Source organism: Pseudophryne corroboree, chromosome 5 (assembly GCF_028390025.1).
Source record: "Pseudophryne corroboree isolate aPseCor3 chromosome 5, aPseCor3.hap2, whole genome shotgun sequence".
Taxonomy (NCBI): Eukaryota; Metazoa; Chordata; class Amphibia; order Anura; family Myobatrachidae; genus Pseudophryne; species Pseudophryne corroboree.
The window spans coordinates 782,897,564-782,918,401 of record NC_086448.1 but is presented as its reverse complement, the minus strand read 5'-3'; the positions used below and the strand labels follow the sequence as shown (position 1 = coordinate 782,918,401).

The window sequence follows — 20,838 nt, the reverse complement described above, 5'->3', positions numbered from 1 at the left end:
CCCCTCCCGGCTCCCAGCACCGCAGTCCGCAGTGACATGTAAGTTAAAATCTGCACTGTGGGGGCATTATGTTTCTGGCACTGTGGGGGCATATCTGCACTGTGGGGGCATTATGTATCTGGCACTGTGGGAGCATATCTGCACTGTGGGGTCGTTTATGTATCTGGCACTGTGGGGGCATATCTGCACTGTGGGGGCATTATGTATCTGGCACTGTGGGGGCATATCTGCACTGTGGGGGCATTATGTTTCTGGCACTGTGGGGGTATATCTGCACTGTGGGGGCATTATGTTTCTGGCACTGTGGGGGCATATCTGCACTGTGGGGGCATTATGTATCTGGCACTGTGGGGGCATTATGTATCTGGCACTGTGGGAGCATATCTGCACTGTGGGGTCGTTTATGTTTCTGGCACTGTGGGGGCATATCTGCACTGTGGGGGCATTATGTATCTGGCACTGTGGGGGCATATCTGCACTGTGGGGGCATTATGTTTCTGGCACTGTGGGGGCATATCTGCACTGTGGGGGCATTATGTTTCTGGCACTGTGGGGGCATATCTGCACTGTGGGGGCATTATGTTTCTGGCACTGTGGGGGCATATCTGCACTGTGGGGGCATTATGTTTCTGGCACTGTGGGGGCATATCTGCACTGTGGGGGCATTATGTTTCTGGCACTGCAGGGGCATGTCTGCACTGTGGGGGCTTTTATGTTTTGTGGCACGGCGGGCATTTATTTATCTGGCACTGTGGGGGCATTTATGTTTTGTGGCACTGGGGGCATTTATGTATCTGGCACTTATGTATCTGGCACTGTGGGGGCACTTATGTATCTGGCATTGTGGGGGCATTTATGTATCTGGCACTGTGTGGCCATTTATGTATCTGGCACTGCTGGGGGGCATGTCACGTGTAGCTGGCACTGCTGGGGGGTATGTCACGTGTAGCTGGCACTGCTGGGGGGTATGTCACGTGTAGCTGGCACTGCTGGGGGGCATGTCACGTGTAGCTGGCACTGCTGGGGGGCATATCATGTAGTGTATCTACTAGGCGTCTGTGGCTAGGCAATGTGTCTAACGTGCGCTGCCTGGCGCAAAGTGTCTAATGTGCGCTGCCTGGCGCAAAGTGTCTAATGTGCGCTGCCTGGCGCAAAGTGTCTAATGTGCTCTGCCTGGCGCAAAGTGTCTAATGTGCTCTGCCTGGTGCAAAGTGTCTATCGTGCTCTGCCTGGCGCAAAGTGTATAGGAGGTTCTACCTGGTGCAATGTGTATTAGCTGCACTACTATGTGGTGTAATGCGAATTGCCACTATTCTGTGGTCATGCACCTTCCCCACGAAGCAACGCCCCTAAATATTTGCTGCGCGCCTTCAGCGCGCACTGTCCCTGCTTCAGCATGTGGGTGGAGGAGCACCAAGCATTACAGTATGTACATCATTTTGCCCTCCTTACTTAAAAATGTGCCCTCCTTGTGATCAGCACCCTGCCCTAAAACGTGAACACTATCATGTGTAGCTGGCACTGCTGGGGGGCCTATTGTGTGTAGCTGGCACTGTTGTGGGGCATGTCATGTGTAGCTGGCACTGCTGCGGGGCATGTCATGTGTAGCTGGCACTGCTGCGGGGCATGTCATGTGTAGCTGGCACTGCTGCGGGGCATGTCATGTGTAGCTGGCACTACACTGGAGACATTGTGTGTAAGGAACACTACTGTGGCTGTTCTGCGTAAGGCTGCTAATTGTGTGCATAGAGGGGGTGTGAAAAAATATATTTATTTATAGTTTAATTATATGAAGTTACGAGGCCACACCCACTTTCCCAGGAGGCCACGCCCACTTTCACCGAAGCGCGCGCGCATAGGGGTTGGGGGGCGCTTTTACATTTTCTCGCTCAGGGTGCTAGTAGGCCTGGAGCCGGCCCTGGATGGATAGTATACTTGACGACACAGAGGTAGGTACAGCAGTGGCCTACTGTACCGTAATGCTATATATTATATACTGGTGGTCAGCAAACTGTGCAAAACTGAAATACACCACAGGTATGGATGGATAGTATACTTGACGACACAGAGGTAGGTACAGCAGTGGCCTTCTGTACCGTACTCCTATATATTATATACTGGTGGTCAGCAAAATTATGCACTGTACTTCTACTATATACTGTCTACAATGCAGCACAGATATGGAGTGTTTTTCAGGCAGACCACGTATACTGGTGGTCACTGGTCAGCAAAACTCTGCACTGTACTCCTCCTATATAATATTATACTGGTGGTCCCCAGTCCCCACAATAAAGCAGCACACTGAGCCCAGATATGGAGTGTTTTTCAGGCAGACAACGTATACTGGTGGTCACTGTCAGCAAAACTCTGCACTGTACTCCTGCTATATAATACAGCTGCTCCCCAGTCCCCACAATTAAGCAGTGTGAGCACAGATATATGCAGCACACTGAGCACAGATAAGGAGCGTTTTTCAGGCAGAGAACGTATAAAACTGGTGGTCACTGATCAGCAAAACTCTGCACTGTACTCCTGCTATATAATACAGCTGCTCCCCAGTCCCCACAATAAAGCAGTGTGAGCACAGATATATGCAGCACACTGAGCACAGATAAGGAGCGTTTTTCAGGCAGAGAACGTATAAAACTGGTGATCACTGATCAGCAAAACTCTGCACTGTACTCCTGCTATATAATACAGCTGCTCCCCAGTCCCCACAATTAAGCAGTGTGAGCACAGATATATGCAGCACACTGAGCACAGATAAGGAGCGTTTTTCAGGCAGAGAACGTATAAAACTGGTGGTCACTGATCAGCAAAACTCTGCACTGTACTCCTGCTATATAATACAGCTGCTCCCCAGTCCCCACAATAAAGCAGTGTGAGCACAGATATATGCAGCACACTGAGCACAGATAAGGAGCGTTTTTCAGGCAGAGAACGTATAAAACTGGTGGTCACTGATCAGCAAAACTCTGCACTGTACTCCTGCTATATAATACAGCTACTCCCCAGTCCCCACAATAAAGCAGTGTGAGCACAGATATATGCAGCACACTGAGCACAGATAAGGAGCGTTTTTTTCAAGCAGAGAACGGATAAAACTGGTGGTCACTGATCAGCAAAACTCTGCACTGTACTCCTCCTATATTAATATACAGCTGCTCCCCAGTCCCCACAATTAAGATATAAGCAAGCACAAATATTTGCATGAACAATGAATAAACGGAGAGGACGTCAGCCACGTCCTCTCCCTAACATTTCCAATGCACGAGTGAAAATGGCGGCGACGCGCAGCTGCTTATATAGAATCCGAATCTCGCGAGAATCCGACAGCGGGATGATGACGTTCGGGCGCGCTCGGGTTAACCGAGCCATACGGGAGAATCCGAGTATGCCTCGGACCCGTGTAAAAAGGGTAAAGTTCGGGGGGGTTCGGTTTCCGAGGAACCGAACCCGCTCATCACTAATAAAGACAGGTGTGCGCCTTTCCAAATCATGTCCAATCAACTGAATTTACCACAGGTGTACTCCAATTAAGCTGTAGGAACATCTCAAGGATGATCAGTGGAACAGGGTGTACCTGAGCTCAATTTTGAGCTTCATGGCAAAGTCTGTGAATACTTATGTACATGTGATTTCTTGTTTTTTTTATTTTTAATAAATTTGCAAAAATCTCCAAAAAACTTTATTCACATTGTCATTATGGGGTATTGTGTGTAGAATTTGGAGGGAAAAAATTAATTGATTTCATTTTGGAATAAGGCTGTAACATAACAAAATGTGGAAAAAGTGAAGCGCTGTAAATACTTTCCGGATGCACTGTGTGTGTGTATATATATATATATATATATATATATATATATATATATATATATATATATAAAATCTGAGGGGGGCCCAGAGCTATCACTGTACGGGGCCCCAAGATTTCTGTTGCCGGCCCTGGCGAGGGGTAGCTTTACTGCTAAAGCTTGTAAAAAGTAAAAATGTTTGTGTTGCCCCTATCAACCAATCAAATTAGTTTCTCTATTGCATACTAAAAAATATTAGAATCTGGTTACTATGGGCAACACCACTATTTTCCAATTTTAGAAGATTTAGTAAATCTATCCTCAAGGCTTGATGCATCTCCCCCTATGTATAATATGATCATTTAAATTTTCTCTTCGCTCTTTTTTGTTCGAAGTGATTAAATGAACAGTATTTTTAATTTATTATTAATTAATTAATTAATTCACAACTGATTAATTCCACTGGGAAAAAAGTGGGAAGATGTGTGCAGGGCAATCTGTCCTGGATGAAACCAGAAACGCAGCAGTTGACGATATATCATTACAGTTAGTGAGACGTCTAAAGACATCACTGTAACTACTGTACTTTCACATGGTATTACAGATAATTGTGCTTAAGGCGATGCCGCCATCCAATCACACAGAGACAAATCAGCCTTCAGGCAAATCACTTTTTCCCATTTAAGCTTACCTGTACTTGGATTACTGCCAAGTCATTAAAAAACGCAGAGATGAAACCTCCCCTGGGCTGAAGAATGCAGGGAGCTACATGGAATACAACAGCCCAAAGGGAGTGTACTGGGGAGATAAGAAGATTACACGTCATACAGTTACGGTATGCACTATCCCTATTCATATGCAGATGAGGGGGCCGGACCCAGGTGTGCCCAGGTGTGCCTATGTGTATAAGAGCACAGGTAAACTGCTACAAGTTACTGGCTCAGAGCTGAAACCAATCCCTCACTGTGAAGAAGAGGTGAGTTTGCTCTGAATTATTTCATTCTTTGGGTACTTAGGATTGGGTTACCTGGAATGGAACAGGCAACAATTGAGGTAGAATAACTAACAGAATTAATTTCTCTGAGGCATTCACCAGCCCATTCCAGGGCAACGTCTTACAAAGACTGTTCTTATGTTTTCTTGGCTGTGTTCATTTTGGGTAACCATAGAGATTACTAAATTAGTGACACATCATGCGTATTCCACAGGTGCGCCTATATCTCAGGCTACAGTACCTGGCAATAAAGTTACTGCAAGACTGGAATTGTAAATATTGTAAATATATTCTCATAATCTGATTGTTTTATTATTATTATTATTATTATTTTATTTATTATTAGTATTATTATTATTATTACTGCAAAGTATTGACTGTTTCTGGGTTTGTGCATTCTGTCCAGTGTAGGGACCTTTTATGCCTGAATTATATGGTGGGGAATACTGCCTGTATATTCTCTATAGGACAGTTGTATTGTTGGAGTGCTGTTGATGTAACATACTTCTTATTAATACTGTAGAAATTCTAATAATCTGTTTCCCATAGCAATAAATTGGATATTTCCTTTGCTCAATCATGCGCAAGTTATATGAAAGTTTGGTTCCTATGGGATACAGCACATTTGGCATAAATGAAATGTACTAAGCCTTGGAGAAAAAAAAAAGTACAAGCTAATCAGTTCCTAACTGCCACGTTACAGGCTGTGCTTGAAAAATGACAGTTAGGAGCTGATGTACTGGTACTTTATCTCTCTCCACTTTATCCAAGGCTTACTACATATCTCCCTCTAAGAGAATCTTCACCTATCAATAAAAAGTGCAAGACTGTACATCTCTCTATACACCATGACGTTTGCAGGAGTTAATAAGTAAACTAGGCAAAAATGCAATTTACCTGACCAGCGTAAGCATGCGAAGATACTGTAGATCTTATCAGACCAATGCGGAAGTACAGTGTGAGGTGTTCCAGACCTCCTGTAGAGTAATGTCAGTTGTTTTTGGATGAAATATGTGTTTTGCAGCAATAATACTCCTATGTACACTCTGTCTAAGGGGTTTATTTACGAGGCGTTGGGTTGTGTTTATGCAGGAAATTTAAGAGGGCAATGACTTTGCTAGCCGTGTTTTCTAATAAAATCATTGTCCTTTTAAATTTTGGACATAAACACCATCAGAAGCACTGGGTTTTTCAGCCTGACGTTTTGTGAATAAGCCCCTGAATGTTGTTCAGCCAACACAACTGCTGGAAAGCCACAGATTTCTTGAGCCTGGCAAGGGTATATAAGAAAGTCAGGAATTATGTATTATGCCCATTATATAGGGTCAAGGGCTGTAGGCAAAACTATTGCCCGCAACATAAGCTAGTTATTAAACACTGTGGTGGAGATGTATCAGCCTTGGACAGTGATAAAGTGGAAAAGTTACTCAAAGCAAGCAATCAGCTCGTATCATTTATCTAGCACAGTCTTTGAAATGACAATTAGTAGGATTGATTGCTTTGGGTAACTTCTCCACTTTATCACTCTCTGAGGCTTGATACATATCCCCCTGTGAGTAGTATACTGGCTTGGCCAAAAATATTTCCCTGCCCCCCTCATACAGTGCTGATCGTACAATATATGTTTTTTTTCCCCCAGCACTAACCATGGAAGCTGTACTCAAGTCAGTGTTTGTTTTAATTGTGGCTGCCACACTCTCTCTGGCCAAGGATGTGAACCCTAAAATCAAAGCACCACCAGCACCCACCAAGCCCCAGACACTTTCCAGAGGTAACACGCCAACTAACAGCTTTCTTTCTCAAGTTCTCATTTCATGTTGAAAAGTGTAAAATAGTGTGTTGTAAAACAAGCTCAGCAATAATTTCTCTGTCTCCTATGAATAATATATTCTGCACTTTATTGCACGTTAATAAGCTGCACCTACGAGCATTGCGCACAATATGATTGTTTTATCATTTACTGTATGTTCTTTCAACTACAGGGTGGGGTGACAACCTTGACTGGGTTCAGACGTACGAGGAAGCTCTGTTTAAAGCCAAGTCCGGGTCAGTACAGGGGCAATCCTGGGAGATGTTTACTGTAACCAGTGCGCCATCTAGTGTATGGCGAAAAGACTGCATTGTTAAGTTTCAGTATAGAAAGTTTATTGTTACCTGCAAAAAAAAAAAAAAAAAAAACTATTACATTTACATTATATATATATATATATATATATATACATACATACACACACATATATATAGGTATATGTATATATACAGACACATACGTGTGTGTGTGTGTGTGTGTGTGTGTATGTATATATATATATATATAAAATTATTATTCAGAGCCAGGACTCAATAATAACAATAAACACTGCACCACAACAGTTAACTTGTCACCTAGTGTTTCGGCTGTTTAATCCTTCATCAGAGGTCAAAATACAGTAGAAACAAGCGTACCTTACTAATTTCTAAATGCCAACAACAAGTACTGCAAATCTTTACACAATAAATTGGTGGCATGACATATGAACACATAAATCAATTACATAGAATATACCACTGCTGGCATTTAATAATTTTATAATATCTGTAATAAAATATTAGGAGTAAAAGTTTATAATTAATATTTACAACAGATGACTGTTCATAAGTACATTTAGTTTTTCTGGTCAGATGAGTAAAGCAAAAACAATAATATTTAATTTAACAAATAATCAATTTATTTATTTATTTATTTATTTGTGTTCCCAGAAATAAACCATTGATGGTTATTAACCACAGGGAAGACTGCCCCCATTCACTAGGTAAGTAGAACCTACATCTGCTGCAGTCAATGCATGTGAAACCAGTCATAGAATACTTCCACCAATTAAATGTTACCGAATACCATTAAAATCACATTTATTTGGTTACTTTTATTATATGAAGATTTTATTTCAGATATGGTGATCTGGCATCTTTATATAGTACCTTCAACATTTGTAAAATACCCAAAATCTCATTTATGACGTAGACTGGATGCACACAGGGCAAAGCTAAACACTTTTGTGGTCCACTAGTGCACATAACTGGTCTGCTGGTCCACTAGTGCACATAACTGGTCTGCTGGTCCACTGGTGCACATAACTGGTCTGCTGGTCCACTAGTGCACATAACTGGTCTGCTGGTCCACTAGTGCACATAACTGGCCTGCTCAGTGCACTTCACTATTCACTATTTTACACTCTCATTGGCAAAATCTGGTGCACTGAGCAGGTTTGTAAATGTCATCCATTCTATTTCTCCTAAAATGTTGGTCAATATAACCTTGTGTAGTCTATGCATCAAATGAATCATAAGATAGAGGGGACATCAGGACTGCTATTATTTAAGTATTTATTACATTGGGAAAAGCCCAGAAACGCGCTTCTCCACCAGATTGCAAAATGCGTCTTGTCATAACTACAGGACGAGACGTAATCAAGCTAATATAAAACCAAAGTCCTACTGGGAACTGAAAATGTCTTTGTGGAATTTGACACAACAAAGACCACCCTAAGACACGGGGGTATAATTACTAATCAGGGGGCTTTCAAAGCCACCGACTATATGACCACTGAATTTAAAATAGTAGTAGTAATAAATGCTAAAGCAATTGCTGTTTTACATCAAAATTTTAAAGCTGCAGATTATCAGTGGCTTTGCAAGCCCGCTGTTTAGTATATACTGTGTGTGTGTGTGTGTGTGTGTGTGTGTGTGTGTGTGTGTGTGTGTGTGTGTGTGTGTGTGTGTATATATATATATATATATATATATATATATACACACACACACAAGCGAAAAAAGTGGGAGCACTCACCAGTCTTCATTAAAGCAGAGGTTTATTTATAAATTCATACCAGACAGAGTAATCGACGTTTCGGTCCTCACTTGGACCTTTGTCAGGATTCAAACGTCGATTACTCTGTCTGGTATGAATTTATAAATAAACCTCTGCTTTAATGAAGACTGGTGAGTGCTCCCACTTTTTTCGCTTGTGTATTATACTGGTGACTTTAACTAGATCTCCAGCTTTGGACGGCACCCCAGCAGAAAACTTTAAGACGTGAGTGTGGACCCAACGCTTGGTATATATATATATATATATATATATATATATATATACCCTTAGAATCATCAAGGTGACCTCTCTACCGGTTTATCCCATTTCAGTGATCTCACTCCTCACCAGAGCCGGCCTTAGGCATAGGCAAACTAGGCAAATGCCTAGGGCATTTAGTATGCTTAGGGGCACCAGCAGCTTCTGCTGATTAAAACGATATGCGGCATGCCTATATTCTGTGCGTGACTGCGGCTGTATCTGCATACGAAATGCTACACTGCAGTGTAGTCCTGGAAATCACTGTAACGTAGCATTTCATATGCAAATACAGCCGCAGTCGCACACAGAATATGGGCATGCTGCATATCATTTTAATCAGCAGGAGTTGCTTGTGCAGCCTAGCCACATAGTAATGCAAATAAGATGCATTTTCATAAACAAAAGGCGCACGATGTTAGCAGAGCTTCCAGCAGACTCATGCCAGGAATCTCCTGCAGAACTAGCGGCGGTGCTAGGGGGCACCAGCCAAAATCTTGCCTAGGGCATCATATTGGTTAGGGCCGGCTCTGGTCCTCACAATGGGCCGGACTCCGATGTGGTTGGAGAGGCTATTGCTGCTGCTTACATAGAAGCAACAGTGACAGCAGTAATATGGTAATGCAGCAGGGGGCGTCACACCTCCTGCTGCATTACTGATCCCAGCTGTGTCCTAGGACGCGGTATTGTATCATCTGCAACAATATTGTCCGGCAATCACTGACAGTCTGATGCGTAGTGCGACTGATGCCGCAGACCCGTACTGCCGTACTGCACAATACGCATCTGGCGCATGTACAAAGTACCGAACATCTGAATCAGGCCCCAAGTGATCTCATTTTATTATTGATCCACAAAATTATGGCCACCAGTGCTCCTACTCCACGCTTAGGGACGACCCAAATCCTTCCATCATCTGGTGCAAACTGCCCATCCGCCAATGCCTACTGCTACTGTACCTCGCTCCACACATCCAAGCACTTGGGTGGGAATAGGGCCGGATTAAGGTCTGTGGGGGCCCCTGGGCAACAAATTTGTGGGGCCCCCACACACTGTCCTCACAACTGTTAAAAAAAAACATTGGAGTAGGAGTACAGCATTTACCTGTCTCCTCTCCGTCCTCCTCGGCAGCAGAGCTGTTCCTTTACTGCTGCGGCCACCGAGGAGCTTCACTCAGAGCAGTGTGAAGTCTCGCGAGATAATGTCAAATCTTGCGAGACTTCACACTGCAGTGAGTGAAGCTCCTCAGTGGCCGCAGCTGTAATGGAACGGTTGCGTCTAGTCTCCCTTTGTGGAGAGGACTTTTCCCATAATCCCCTGGGTCCATGTCACAAACTATTTGGAATAGTAACCTGTGGCGAGCGAAGCGAGACACCGAGCCCGAAGCGTGGCGAGCGTCCAATGGTGCACAGAAGACAAAAAGTAACCTCAAACGGAGAAAACATTTAGGTGCTGTAAGGGCGGAAGATCTCTCCTGCCCTCTTGTGATGTCACTTCCTGGTCCTGATCACGAAGGTAACATAGACACAACCGTAATGGAATGTCTCAGCTGCCGAGGAAGATGGAGAGGAGACAGGTAAATGCTATACTCCTACTCTGATGTTTTTTTTGCAGTTGTGCGGACAGTGTGTGGGGGCCCCCGGGACGACCGCCCCTTCCGCGCCGTCGTTAATCCGGCTCTGGGTGGGAATGTAAGCTCACCTGCAAATATCGAGTTCCGGTAGGTTCCGGTATGAATGGTCGACCATGTTATGGTCGACAGTCATTAGGTCGACCACTATTTGTCGACATTGACATGGTCGACATGGACACATGGTCGACACATGAAAGGTCGACACATGAAAAGGTCGACATGAGTTTTTTAACTTTTTTTGGTGTCGTTTTTTACGTAATGTGACTGGGAACCCCAATTAGTGCACCGCGGCCGCTCGCCATGCTTCGGGCATGGTGCCTTCGCTCCGCTGCTGCTTCGCTCGGCACAGATTACCGTTCCAATCGTAGTCCACGTGGATCGTAAAGTATGGAAAAGTTCCCCAAAAGAAAAAGAAAAAAGTTAAAAAACTCATGTCGACCTTTTCATGTGTCGACCATTTTCATGTGTCGACCATGTGTCCATGTCGACCAATAGTGGTCGACCTAATGACTGTCGACCATAACATGGTCGACCATGTGAACGGATACCGAATCCACCACAGAGGAATCATCCCTACAATGTAGTGATCTCTGGAGTGTGTAAAAATGAATATGAGTCTCACATCCATTCTCCTAGCCAAGACAGTGTGCTATAGATTCTCTACAGCATGGCCCACTAGCTCTGCTGAGTTCCCAAGAGTGTCTACCTTAGCTGTAATTAGTCAGGATGTCATAGTGTACACGGTTCCTCTCTTCTTCTTAGAAGGCGCAATTGTTTCCCAGTTTGTCAGTAAATGGACTGAATATTGCTGAGCATGTTTAGAGGTGATGGGACTGTGCTGGGTAACACCTGTCTATAGCTGATAGGGAAGGCAGGCAGAGCATGCCTCCAAAAATGCAAAAATGACCTCCTTGGTGATCAGTACCCTGCACCTAGAGTGAACATTAATCCTAAAAACAACAGTTACAAACTTTAGCCACAGTGTATAATTCACCTTCTCCGTAGCTCTGATCACTAGCGCATGTCCTATATATAACTAGACACCATAGCTCTTAAATAGGGCGTAATGCATCAAGTATTGCATTTTGCATGTGATGCATCCCACTAAGTTATCGCAAGCATAACGATGTTTACTAACGCCATATGCTTGAATAAATTCTCAAAGGACAACTCTCCCGGTAACTGTTGTCTTTGGCGACTTACGGGTTTATAACTCGGGAGTTCATCTGCTCAAGTGTTATGTGACAAATGCTCTGCATGGGATGCTGGGAGGGATCCGATTGGATCCCTCTCAGGGTGAAACACAAAAAGAAGCCCAAGCTCCAGAATATATCGTATTCCGGAGCTTGGTGCAAATGAGGAATACGGCCAAATCTCCAAAAACTGCATTTTCGGGTGTGTGGCCGAAGTTTAAGTTTTGCTTCAACCTGGCCCTGGCCAGCAAATTCTAAAAATACTGGACATGCTTCCTGCAGCCAAATGTATACTAATGGAATTCCCTACAAATGCTGTATCTTGTACCAGCTTGATCCACAAACACTGTAAGACAAACCTGTGACAGTAATTGGTTAGCAGAAGTCCTAGCATTCACTAAGTTTATATATTGTATAGGAGCAAGATAATTAAACCAGCTGATCCATTTTTGCAGCCCTGAAGAAAGCATTCGCTGAGCACAAAGGAATTCAGAAATTAGCCGAACATTTTATCCTCCTCAATGTCATTGTAAGTATCGCTGTCCTCATGGGCGGTCATTACAACACCCGGTGGCCGTAACTGGGTACAGATGACCATACTTTGTGCTAGTTCTCTAGCCACTTGGTTTTATGAGTCCCACATAAGTGGTAACCCACCCCAAATTCCTTCCTACCCTTATTGGGGCACAATTTTAGGGGGGCCATTCTGTGGCTTGCAAAAAGGGTGCACAGTCTTTCACTCTCTGTAAAAACACTTGAATTATGAGTCTTTAATAAAAGCTAGGCTTAATCCTTTCGTACTAACAGAACGTTCTTTGTACAGGGATCATATTATATACACAATGGCCAACCGGCAAGCCTTCCCAGGCATGTAATACGGCACAGTCCACAGATAAGCATCAGGCTCGCTCCTGACTAAAACTAATTCAGCAGCTCTTTGTTCCACCAGGTGGACTGTGAGAACGTATAAGGGCCAGTGGTGACCATTAGACCATGACATTGTGGGGAAGAAGAGAGAAATGATGAGCTGGTTTACTTGTAATATTTAAAGAGAAGATGTCATGGACACAACCCACTTCTACAATTTCTCAAACACAAAATACATTTCTCTAAGTGTATGTGCGTGACTGCGTGTGCCAAAACAATTCTTTATAAAAGGTTCACCCTTTGTTCTTCTGTGTCGTGTTGGGAATTTCATATGGCTCTCTCTATATTAGTGACATGGTCTGAAGATGCAGAAGTAGGACAGGTTAAATTTTTTGTGTCTACAATGAAACCCTTACACCGAAGTTCACCCAAAAATACAACTGGTCAGCTTCTGTGTACTTCATTCATGTTTGGTTTTATTAAAAATCAATAAATAGCCTTACATCACACATGCATAGTGACCTTCATGGACTAGATGTTATAAACTTGTTGTCCGGGGTGCGAGCTCTTTGACAGCAAGTTAACCCCACTTTCGGTCACATTAGCATTTAATCACCCATCGTGTTTCGTCAGAACGAACTTCCTGAGGGGTGTATTTAGTTTTCTAACAATGGCTTCCAATATGTGCTCCAAACACTTGTCAGGCAACAAATGGCACGAATTCAACTTTTAGATACACTCAGTCCAGAAAGATAAAACTGTTCCCAGCACAGAGTATGTGCTCAGCTCCCTTGTCAGGCAGAGATTCACTGAGCTGACTGGTTGAATTTTTGGGTGAACTCTGGTGTGAGGGTTTCATTGTTGACACAAAAAATAAGAACCTTTGCTACTCCTCAATCTTCAAACCCTGTCACTAAAGGATATAGGGCAGGATGTACTAAAGGGAAAATGCTGGCAAAACGCCGAAAACTGCCATTGTACATGGACCCAGTGGGTAGTGGATAGACGCCTATGGGCTTCTCTCTGCAATCCCCTCTGAAAGGTATCCAATTGGATCGCTTCCAGCATCCCCAGCGCAGGAGGACTCCCAGGTCCTAAACCCGGATGTCCTTCTATCACAAAGGACATCTCTTATCAGGAGAGCTATCCTGCGAGCATTTCTGGGTACATACCAGCATTATTAATGCTGGTATGTACCCGAGAAAAGACGGGATGTAATACATAGCGGATTCAATGCTTAGTACATCCTGTCCATAGAGATATCTACATGAAATTCCCAACACAAACCGGAGAACAGGGAGTGAACCTTAATGGATTATTGAACCTCTTATAAAGAATTGTTTTGGAGCACCCTAGGACCCCCATTCTACAGAGATCTTTTTGGTCCAAACTGACAAAAGGACTGACCCCGGGAAAGCAGCCTTTATAAAAAAAAAGGACTCACACTGGACTTTATAGTATGAATTCTATCATTGGTTTAGCGCTTGGTAGGTGTTGTATATGTAATATTTCTGAATCCAGCAGCTGAACCCACCGAAGACACAGCAGCTTTGGAAAGCCCAATATGTCTAACAGTTGACGGCAACGCACTCTACTTTGTCTTTCATGTCTACTGCCTGGGAGTTATCCTCAGCTCCTTACTCACCTTCCCTCCCCATATTGAGTCTCTCTCCCATTCCTGTTGTTTCCACCTCAACAACATCTCTAGGATGTTTCACCGTGGAAGCAATCAAACCTCTCCTTCACTCCCTCATTATCTCTGGTCTCTAGTACTGTAGCCTCCTTCTCTCTGGCCTTACCAAGTCCCACATCGTCCATCTCTGATCTATCCTAGATGCCACAGCCTGCCTTATGTTCCTCTCTTGCCACTCTAAATCAGCTGACCCTCTCTGCCAATAACTACACTGGCTCCCTGTATCCTACCAAATCAAGTTCAAGCATTTCTCCCTTTACCTACAAAGCCTTCAGCCGACATTTCCAACATAATTTCTACCAACACTGGCTCCAGCTTCCTCCGCTCTGCCAGAGGCTGCTGTATCACTACCACAGCGGTTACCTCTGCATACTCCAGTCTCCAGGATTCTGTCCCCATGCTGCTCCTGACGTGTAGAACACACTCCCACATCCTATTAGTTCAGCCAGTATTCTCCAAGGCTACAAGCGTGTCCTCAAACCTCACCTCTTCATTGAAGCCTATCAGACCCATAAATCCTCTGCCTTTGCTTCCATCGCTATTGACCTCGTAGTGTTACCCTATTTGTATCTGTCCCTTCCCTTGCACGAGCAGGGTCATTGTCCTCTGTATTTTCCTTCCTAACACAGATATTTACGATTGCTTTATGTACATTGTTTAATACTGTTATATGTGGTCTCTGTTCACTGCCCTATGTATGGCGCTGCGGACCAATTGTAGCACCTTACAAGTAAAAGATAACAGAGTTTTCCTAATGGACATGTTAGTGATGACATCATACTGTAACTCACCAATTATAAGTGATGACATCAGAACTCATTATTTATACAGATTTAATGTACAGGAATGAATACACCACGTAGGCATTAAATGTATGTTCTGTAATTAACAAAAAAGACCCTGTAAGGAAATTCTTTGCTAAAATACATATATTTGTCTTTCAGTATGATCCTACAGATAAGAACTTGCTTCTTGATGGCCAATATGTTCCTAAGATTGTATTTGTGGGTGAGTTAAACATGTATTATATATACTGATATTGGGGGGAGATTATTAAACCTTGGAGAGAAATAAAATAGAGATAAAGTACCAACCAATCTGCTTCTGTCATTTTTCAAACACAGCCTGTAAAGTGACAGATGCTGATTGGTTAGTGCTTTATCGCTATCTCTCTGCAAGATTTGACACATCTCCCCCTTATTGTTACCCACTGGACATGGTATAAAACCTACAGCAACAACGTAAACAATTTTGGGTCTGAAAAATACTTCATAATAAACTTTTACTCCCAAGTATTAGTTCAGTTACGGAAGTATTTGGCCCCTGCTTTGCAGGTATTAGGGAGAAACTTTGTAAATGTGGCCACCTTTCCTCCTCTTCCTCCTCTTCCTCTTCCTCCTCCTCCTCCTCCTCCTTCTCCTTCTCCTCCTCCTCCTCCTCCTCCTCCTCCTCCTCCCCCTCCTGCAACGTCTCACACAATTTCTCTCCCAGAAAATCTACTTATTTGTCCTATTCGTCAGGGGAAAAGAGAGAGTGAACAGCAGACCTTAAAAATAAAGCAGAAACAAGTGAACAAGAAAATGTAGAGATTAATTTTTTGACCCACGTGTCCAAAGTATTTATTATTGTCTCTAAGTTATATAATAAATGATGTTATTTGTCTGTCACAGATCCATCCCTTGTGGTCAGAGCAGATATTCCCGGAAAATACTCCAACCACCGGTACACGTATGAGCCAGAAGACATTGAGCTGTGTAAGTGGATAAACGATGCAGGTGCCTGCCTGATGGAGGCGCTATTTTCCCCACTGTGTGATGCTGCAAAACCAAACTAGTAGTATTACTGGAGGAAGAGTTAACTTAATATATTCTGCTATATTTCTCATATATACTAACCAGTGTTTCAGGTATTAGGAATAGGAGAAAGAGGCAGTAACTGTTCTTATAAGAAATTAGTTCCAGGAATAGAGTTCACACGAGAACTTTAGATAGATGCTGCCTAGTAAGTAATAAGTCTAGAGTGTCAAAGTTATTTAACTGCAATACCTGCAAAGGAACCTGGTGTGTGCTGGGAAACCTCAGTCTTCCCTCAGCTTCACCACATCCCCGTCCTTTCTAATGGGCCCTACACACTCGGCGATCCGCCGCCGAGCTGCCCGACGGCAGATACGGGTGGCCCGGCGGCAGGGTGGAGGTGATGGGGGGAGTGAAGTTTCCATAGCAGTGCATGCTAATATGGACGAGATTGCCCATATTGGCCTGCATGCATAAGCGACCCGGCACCAAAGAGCGCGGGCCCGCGCATCGTTAATCATTGGTGCCTACACACGGCAAGATATGAACGAGTTCTCGTTCATTATTGAATGAGAACATTTATATCGTGCAGTGAGATCTGTGTGTAGGACCCATTAGTGATGCCTACAATCAAAATCCCGACAATCATTGACCAACGGCCAAAATCCCGACATTTAAAATACGGAAAAGGTCAAAATACAGACAACTGAAGTGTCGAGAGGTCAAAAAGTCGATATGAGTTTTTAATTGACACCGACTTGTTCATACTTTACCATCCCAGTTGACCTGGAGGGGAAATATAATAGTGGGCAGAGCGCAGCGAGCCATGCGTGGGGACGCGGTTCACTTATATGGTGTCCATGTCAACCTACAGTATGTCGTCATACACACCAAAAAACAATGAAAAACTTGTGTCGACTTTTTGACCTGTCAACATTTTAAATGTCGGTATTTTGTCCTTGTCGGTATTTTAAATGTTGGTATTTTCACCTTGTCAGTATTTTGACCTAGTCGGGATTTTGACCGTCGGTCATTTATTGTCAGAATTTTGATTGTAAGTATTTCATACTGATCCCCTTTCCAAGCCCCACACTGAGTTCTCAATATTGCACATGGAAGTGCACCACATGACCGCCAAACAATTCAGACAGCATCCCAGTGTCTAATCAGGGGAGTCACCCGGTGCTGTGGAACATCTCTTACACGTGCCGTTTAAAAGGGGTCATGACCTCACGGGAAGGGGGTGTGGCCTCATGGCACAAACCCCCATTTTCGTCACTCTGGGGGTCCTGGAGATCAGTCGGTGTGCAGTTGTAAAACCCCGCTGGTACTAGGTATGCATAACTGCAGTCACTGTGTATGGTGCATCACACTTACTCTCTTCCGTCTGGTCGTGGGTAAGGCACAGGTACCAGTGTGTCCCCTGAATAATCAGGTGTTTAATTACAGTTGCATTGTGGGAGTGGACTACAGATGCCAGTGCAGCGCAGAAAGAATTGTGAACCAGGCCATCTCATAAAACAGCATAAACAGTTTATTCAATATAAAAGCAGGGATAACTTCTGAACACTCTCCTCCAGCACAAAACATAATGGTTACATCAGACTACATCAGGACACCTCCTCCAGCACATAACTTAATTGAAGCGGCATAAATATGGTGAACAGCAGTACATACCAGGACATTCTGGGACCAGTAGTGCTACACATCACAGGTTACAGTCTCTCTCATCCATAACGAGGACTCTTGCCAATGGGGAGCTCCTAAACATGCCGTGTGGCTTCCAACAACTCACCCAGATAAGTCCTCTCCTGAGACTCACACCTAGCACACTCTTCGAGGGAACCCCTAAAGATGGGCATCACCCCCTCATTGTACTCTGGGTACTGCTGCTCTCACACTGCGGTCTTTCCCTCTGTCAGGTGCCCTGCTGTGACTGGCAGCACTCCCCACATGTTCTGTGTGGGGCTCCCACTGAGGCTGCATTCTCCTCATGTTATCCTGCAGGAATGGGCTCCATTCACAGCAACCCACAGGTGCTGCTGCTCTCTCCATATAAAGGATGCAGCTCATGGCAGCTGTTCACAAAGCTGGGGACCACGGGAACGACGCTTGTCCATCCCATGACCCCAGCAATCCCCTTGCCTCTCCTATCTTACAATCCACTCTGCTGGCTCCTACACTGTGACAGGACCAGAGTGCTGCACGTAATGCTACAGTGCAGCACCCAGCTCCTGTTGCTGAGAAGCCGGCACTTTGGTGTCACCTGGAGCGGCCTGCAAGCCTTGTAGTGACACCACTGTATTTAATAATAACCTCATAACACAGACGCCAGAATCTTGACATCCATGGGAATCCCGGCAGTCGAAATCCTGACCAGGGCCCCTAATCAACACTGGGGGGTCCACACCTCCCCCTGAGGGGAAATAAATTAGTGTGGCGAGTGAAGCTGCGCTTGCCGCCGGGATCCGCATGTTGGGATCCCATACCGATTCTCTTTGCTTGTCCTCTCGAATGGTTGGACAGTTCCCTCTGTGCTGGGTGACCACATTTCTTAAGCTTGGGCCCCAACAACTACATTCCCTGGCGGGCCCTTCATGCCCCAGTCCAACACTGGCCGACAGAATCCCCAGTAGACATTACGGCCCATACGGGTGTTGTAGCTATGAGTGGGTGCCTTGCTGTTATCACTCTAGAAACACTGGGTTCTATACGTTGCTAGGATACAATTGCTTATATACAGATTTTTAGTTTTTAATATTGTATTTTGTATATATTAATTTTTATTATTTTTTTATTTTTAAGTGTTCGAGAACATGAAGAAAGCGATGAAACTGCTGAAGACCGAGCTGTAGAAAACCTTTCTATGTGTATAGCTTTATTAAAATATTCATATTGTGGATGTGTCTGACATAAAATATTTAAGCCCTAACATACAAAATTAGTATATGAACGAAAGTTGTTGTTTTTTTGTTTGTTTTTTTAATATGTTCAGGCTACTGCCTTCGCCCTTTTCTAAAAAATAAAATCAACATGTGGTTATTTATAATCGTGTTTGTTATTATCTTCTTGCGTACATTTATGAAGCCACACAATACTGACTGCCCCTCCCACGCAGTAGAGAAGCACACGGAGGAAGGGGGCCGGGTTAAGAAGTTACTTCTAGGAGTTAATAACTAAAGGGCCCTACACACTGAGCAATTTGAGGGATTTGAACGATAAACAATATGAACAATGAACGATTTTTCTGTAACAATTTTTTGCATACACACTGAACGATTTGACATAGCAAACATCGATATATATAGTCAAAATTGGCTTGCAATGATAAACGATGATAGACCAACAATGTACGAGGAACAAGGACACGCATCGTTTACAGTCAGTGCCTCCACACTAAATTATATATTGTTTATTTTTGAACGATATTGTCCATATCGTTATTAAATATCTACTAGACTAGAGTGTAGGGACCTTAACAGTGTTAACGTAAGAATTGTAGATGTGTATTAGTAAAAGGGTCAGACTCTTAGAAACTGCTGAAGTAAATTACAACCATAGCTTTCAGGTCCTGGGCCAGTTTGCAGAACGGCTGGGAGATAGGGCCATCTTAACATATGGGCAGATGCCCAGAGCCCCACGACTTTAGAGGCTTTTGAGCAGGGACAGGAGGTATCTACCTACCCCCCCCCCCCTCCGCCCCCTCCAGGCTGGTTCCTCCGGAGTTTCTTGGAAAAAAGGTAGAGAATGCTGCGCGACTACTCTGATTGTGTATTACGCAATTGCATATAACTAAGTTTCCCAAAGTCCGCAAAAAATTTGGACTGCAATGACGGAGTTTAGGAAACCCTGGCTCCTCTATACCCAAAGACTAGGGATGCCAACTTAACCCTATAGAGAGATTTCGCAAGGGAGTGCTTTAAGTCCAATCGAGGTCATGGTGTCACGTTTAACTCCCTAGTGGTTGATATATGCAGTTACCCATAAGACTTACATTAAGTCTAAAATACTTATGTAATATAAAAGACATGGAGAACCAGTTTTAGGATTAATTTGGGCAAATTTATTTTAAAATCAATTTTCTTGCAATTTTTTGACTAATAAATTAATGTTAGTATGATGGCAGACAACAAAAAATGGATAAAATACAAGAACATACATGCAGATCATCCATTGGTGCTCAACTCGCCTGAGACTCAAGCTTGGATGGGCGGTGTTATTGCCCGGCCGGGGACACTTGGCCTATAATAAATAATGAGAGGGCACCCATCTAAAACAGCTAAACAATCAATTAAAAACTTCTGTTCTTTCCGACACAACACATATAACCTAATGGGTGCTGTCACTCAGGGACCAGCACTGATATAGAACTTAAAGCACACACCCACCCGATAAGCTGAAACGTGGCGGGTGGGTCAACATGACTCTTAAAGGGCTACTGCTCTTACAACCTCAGGGTTTAACCATACCTTCCAACACGACCCTCTCCAGGAGGGACAAAAGGCTCCGCTTCTGGACTTCTCTTAAATTTATGATTGCCAACACCTATTATGAACAGGTTAATGGATAAGAAAGGTGTTTCAGTACAGGTGACGGCAATCAGAAATTAAGAGGGAAGTCCAGGAGTAGAGCATTCTGTCCCTCCTGAAAAAGGTCATGTTGGGAGGTATGGTTTAACTTAGTTCACACATGAATATATGGGTGGTATTCATGTGACCGCCGGTCAGCTGACCGACAGTCACATGACCTCCTCCACCAGCCCGACG

General features: G+C 43.8%; 1 protein-coding gene across 1 annotated transcript; it reads left to right on the top strand.

The window, feature by feature from the left end:
- The first annotated feature begins 4,665 nt into the window (after nt 1-4,665).
- On the top strand, nt 4,666-19,121 carry LOC134928522 (anterior gradient protein 2-B-like). The gene is made up of 8 exons (XM_063924378.1): nt 4,666-4,770; nt 6,428-6,559; nt 6,771-6,834; nt 7,528-7,580; nt 12,175-12,248; nt 15,224-15,287; nt 15,950-16,033; nt 18,878-19,121. Exons 2-8 carry the CDS (start codon nt 6,436-6,438, stop codon nt 18,925-18,927), a joined length of 513 nt encoding a protein of 170 aa, XP_063780448.1. The 5' UTR covers nt 4,666-4,770; nt 6,428-6,435; the 3' UTR covers nt 18,928-19,121.
- Nucleotides 19,122-20,838: the final 1,717 nt, after the last annotated feature.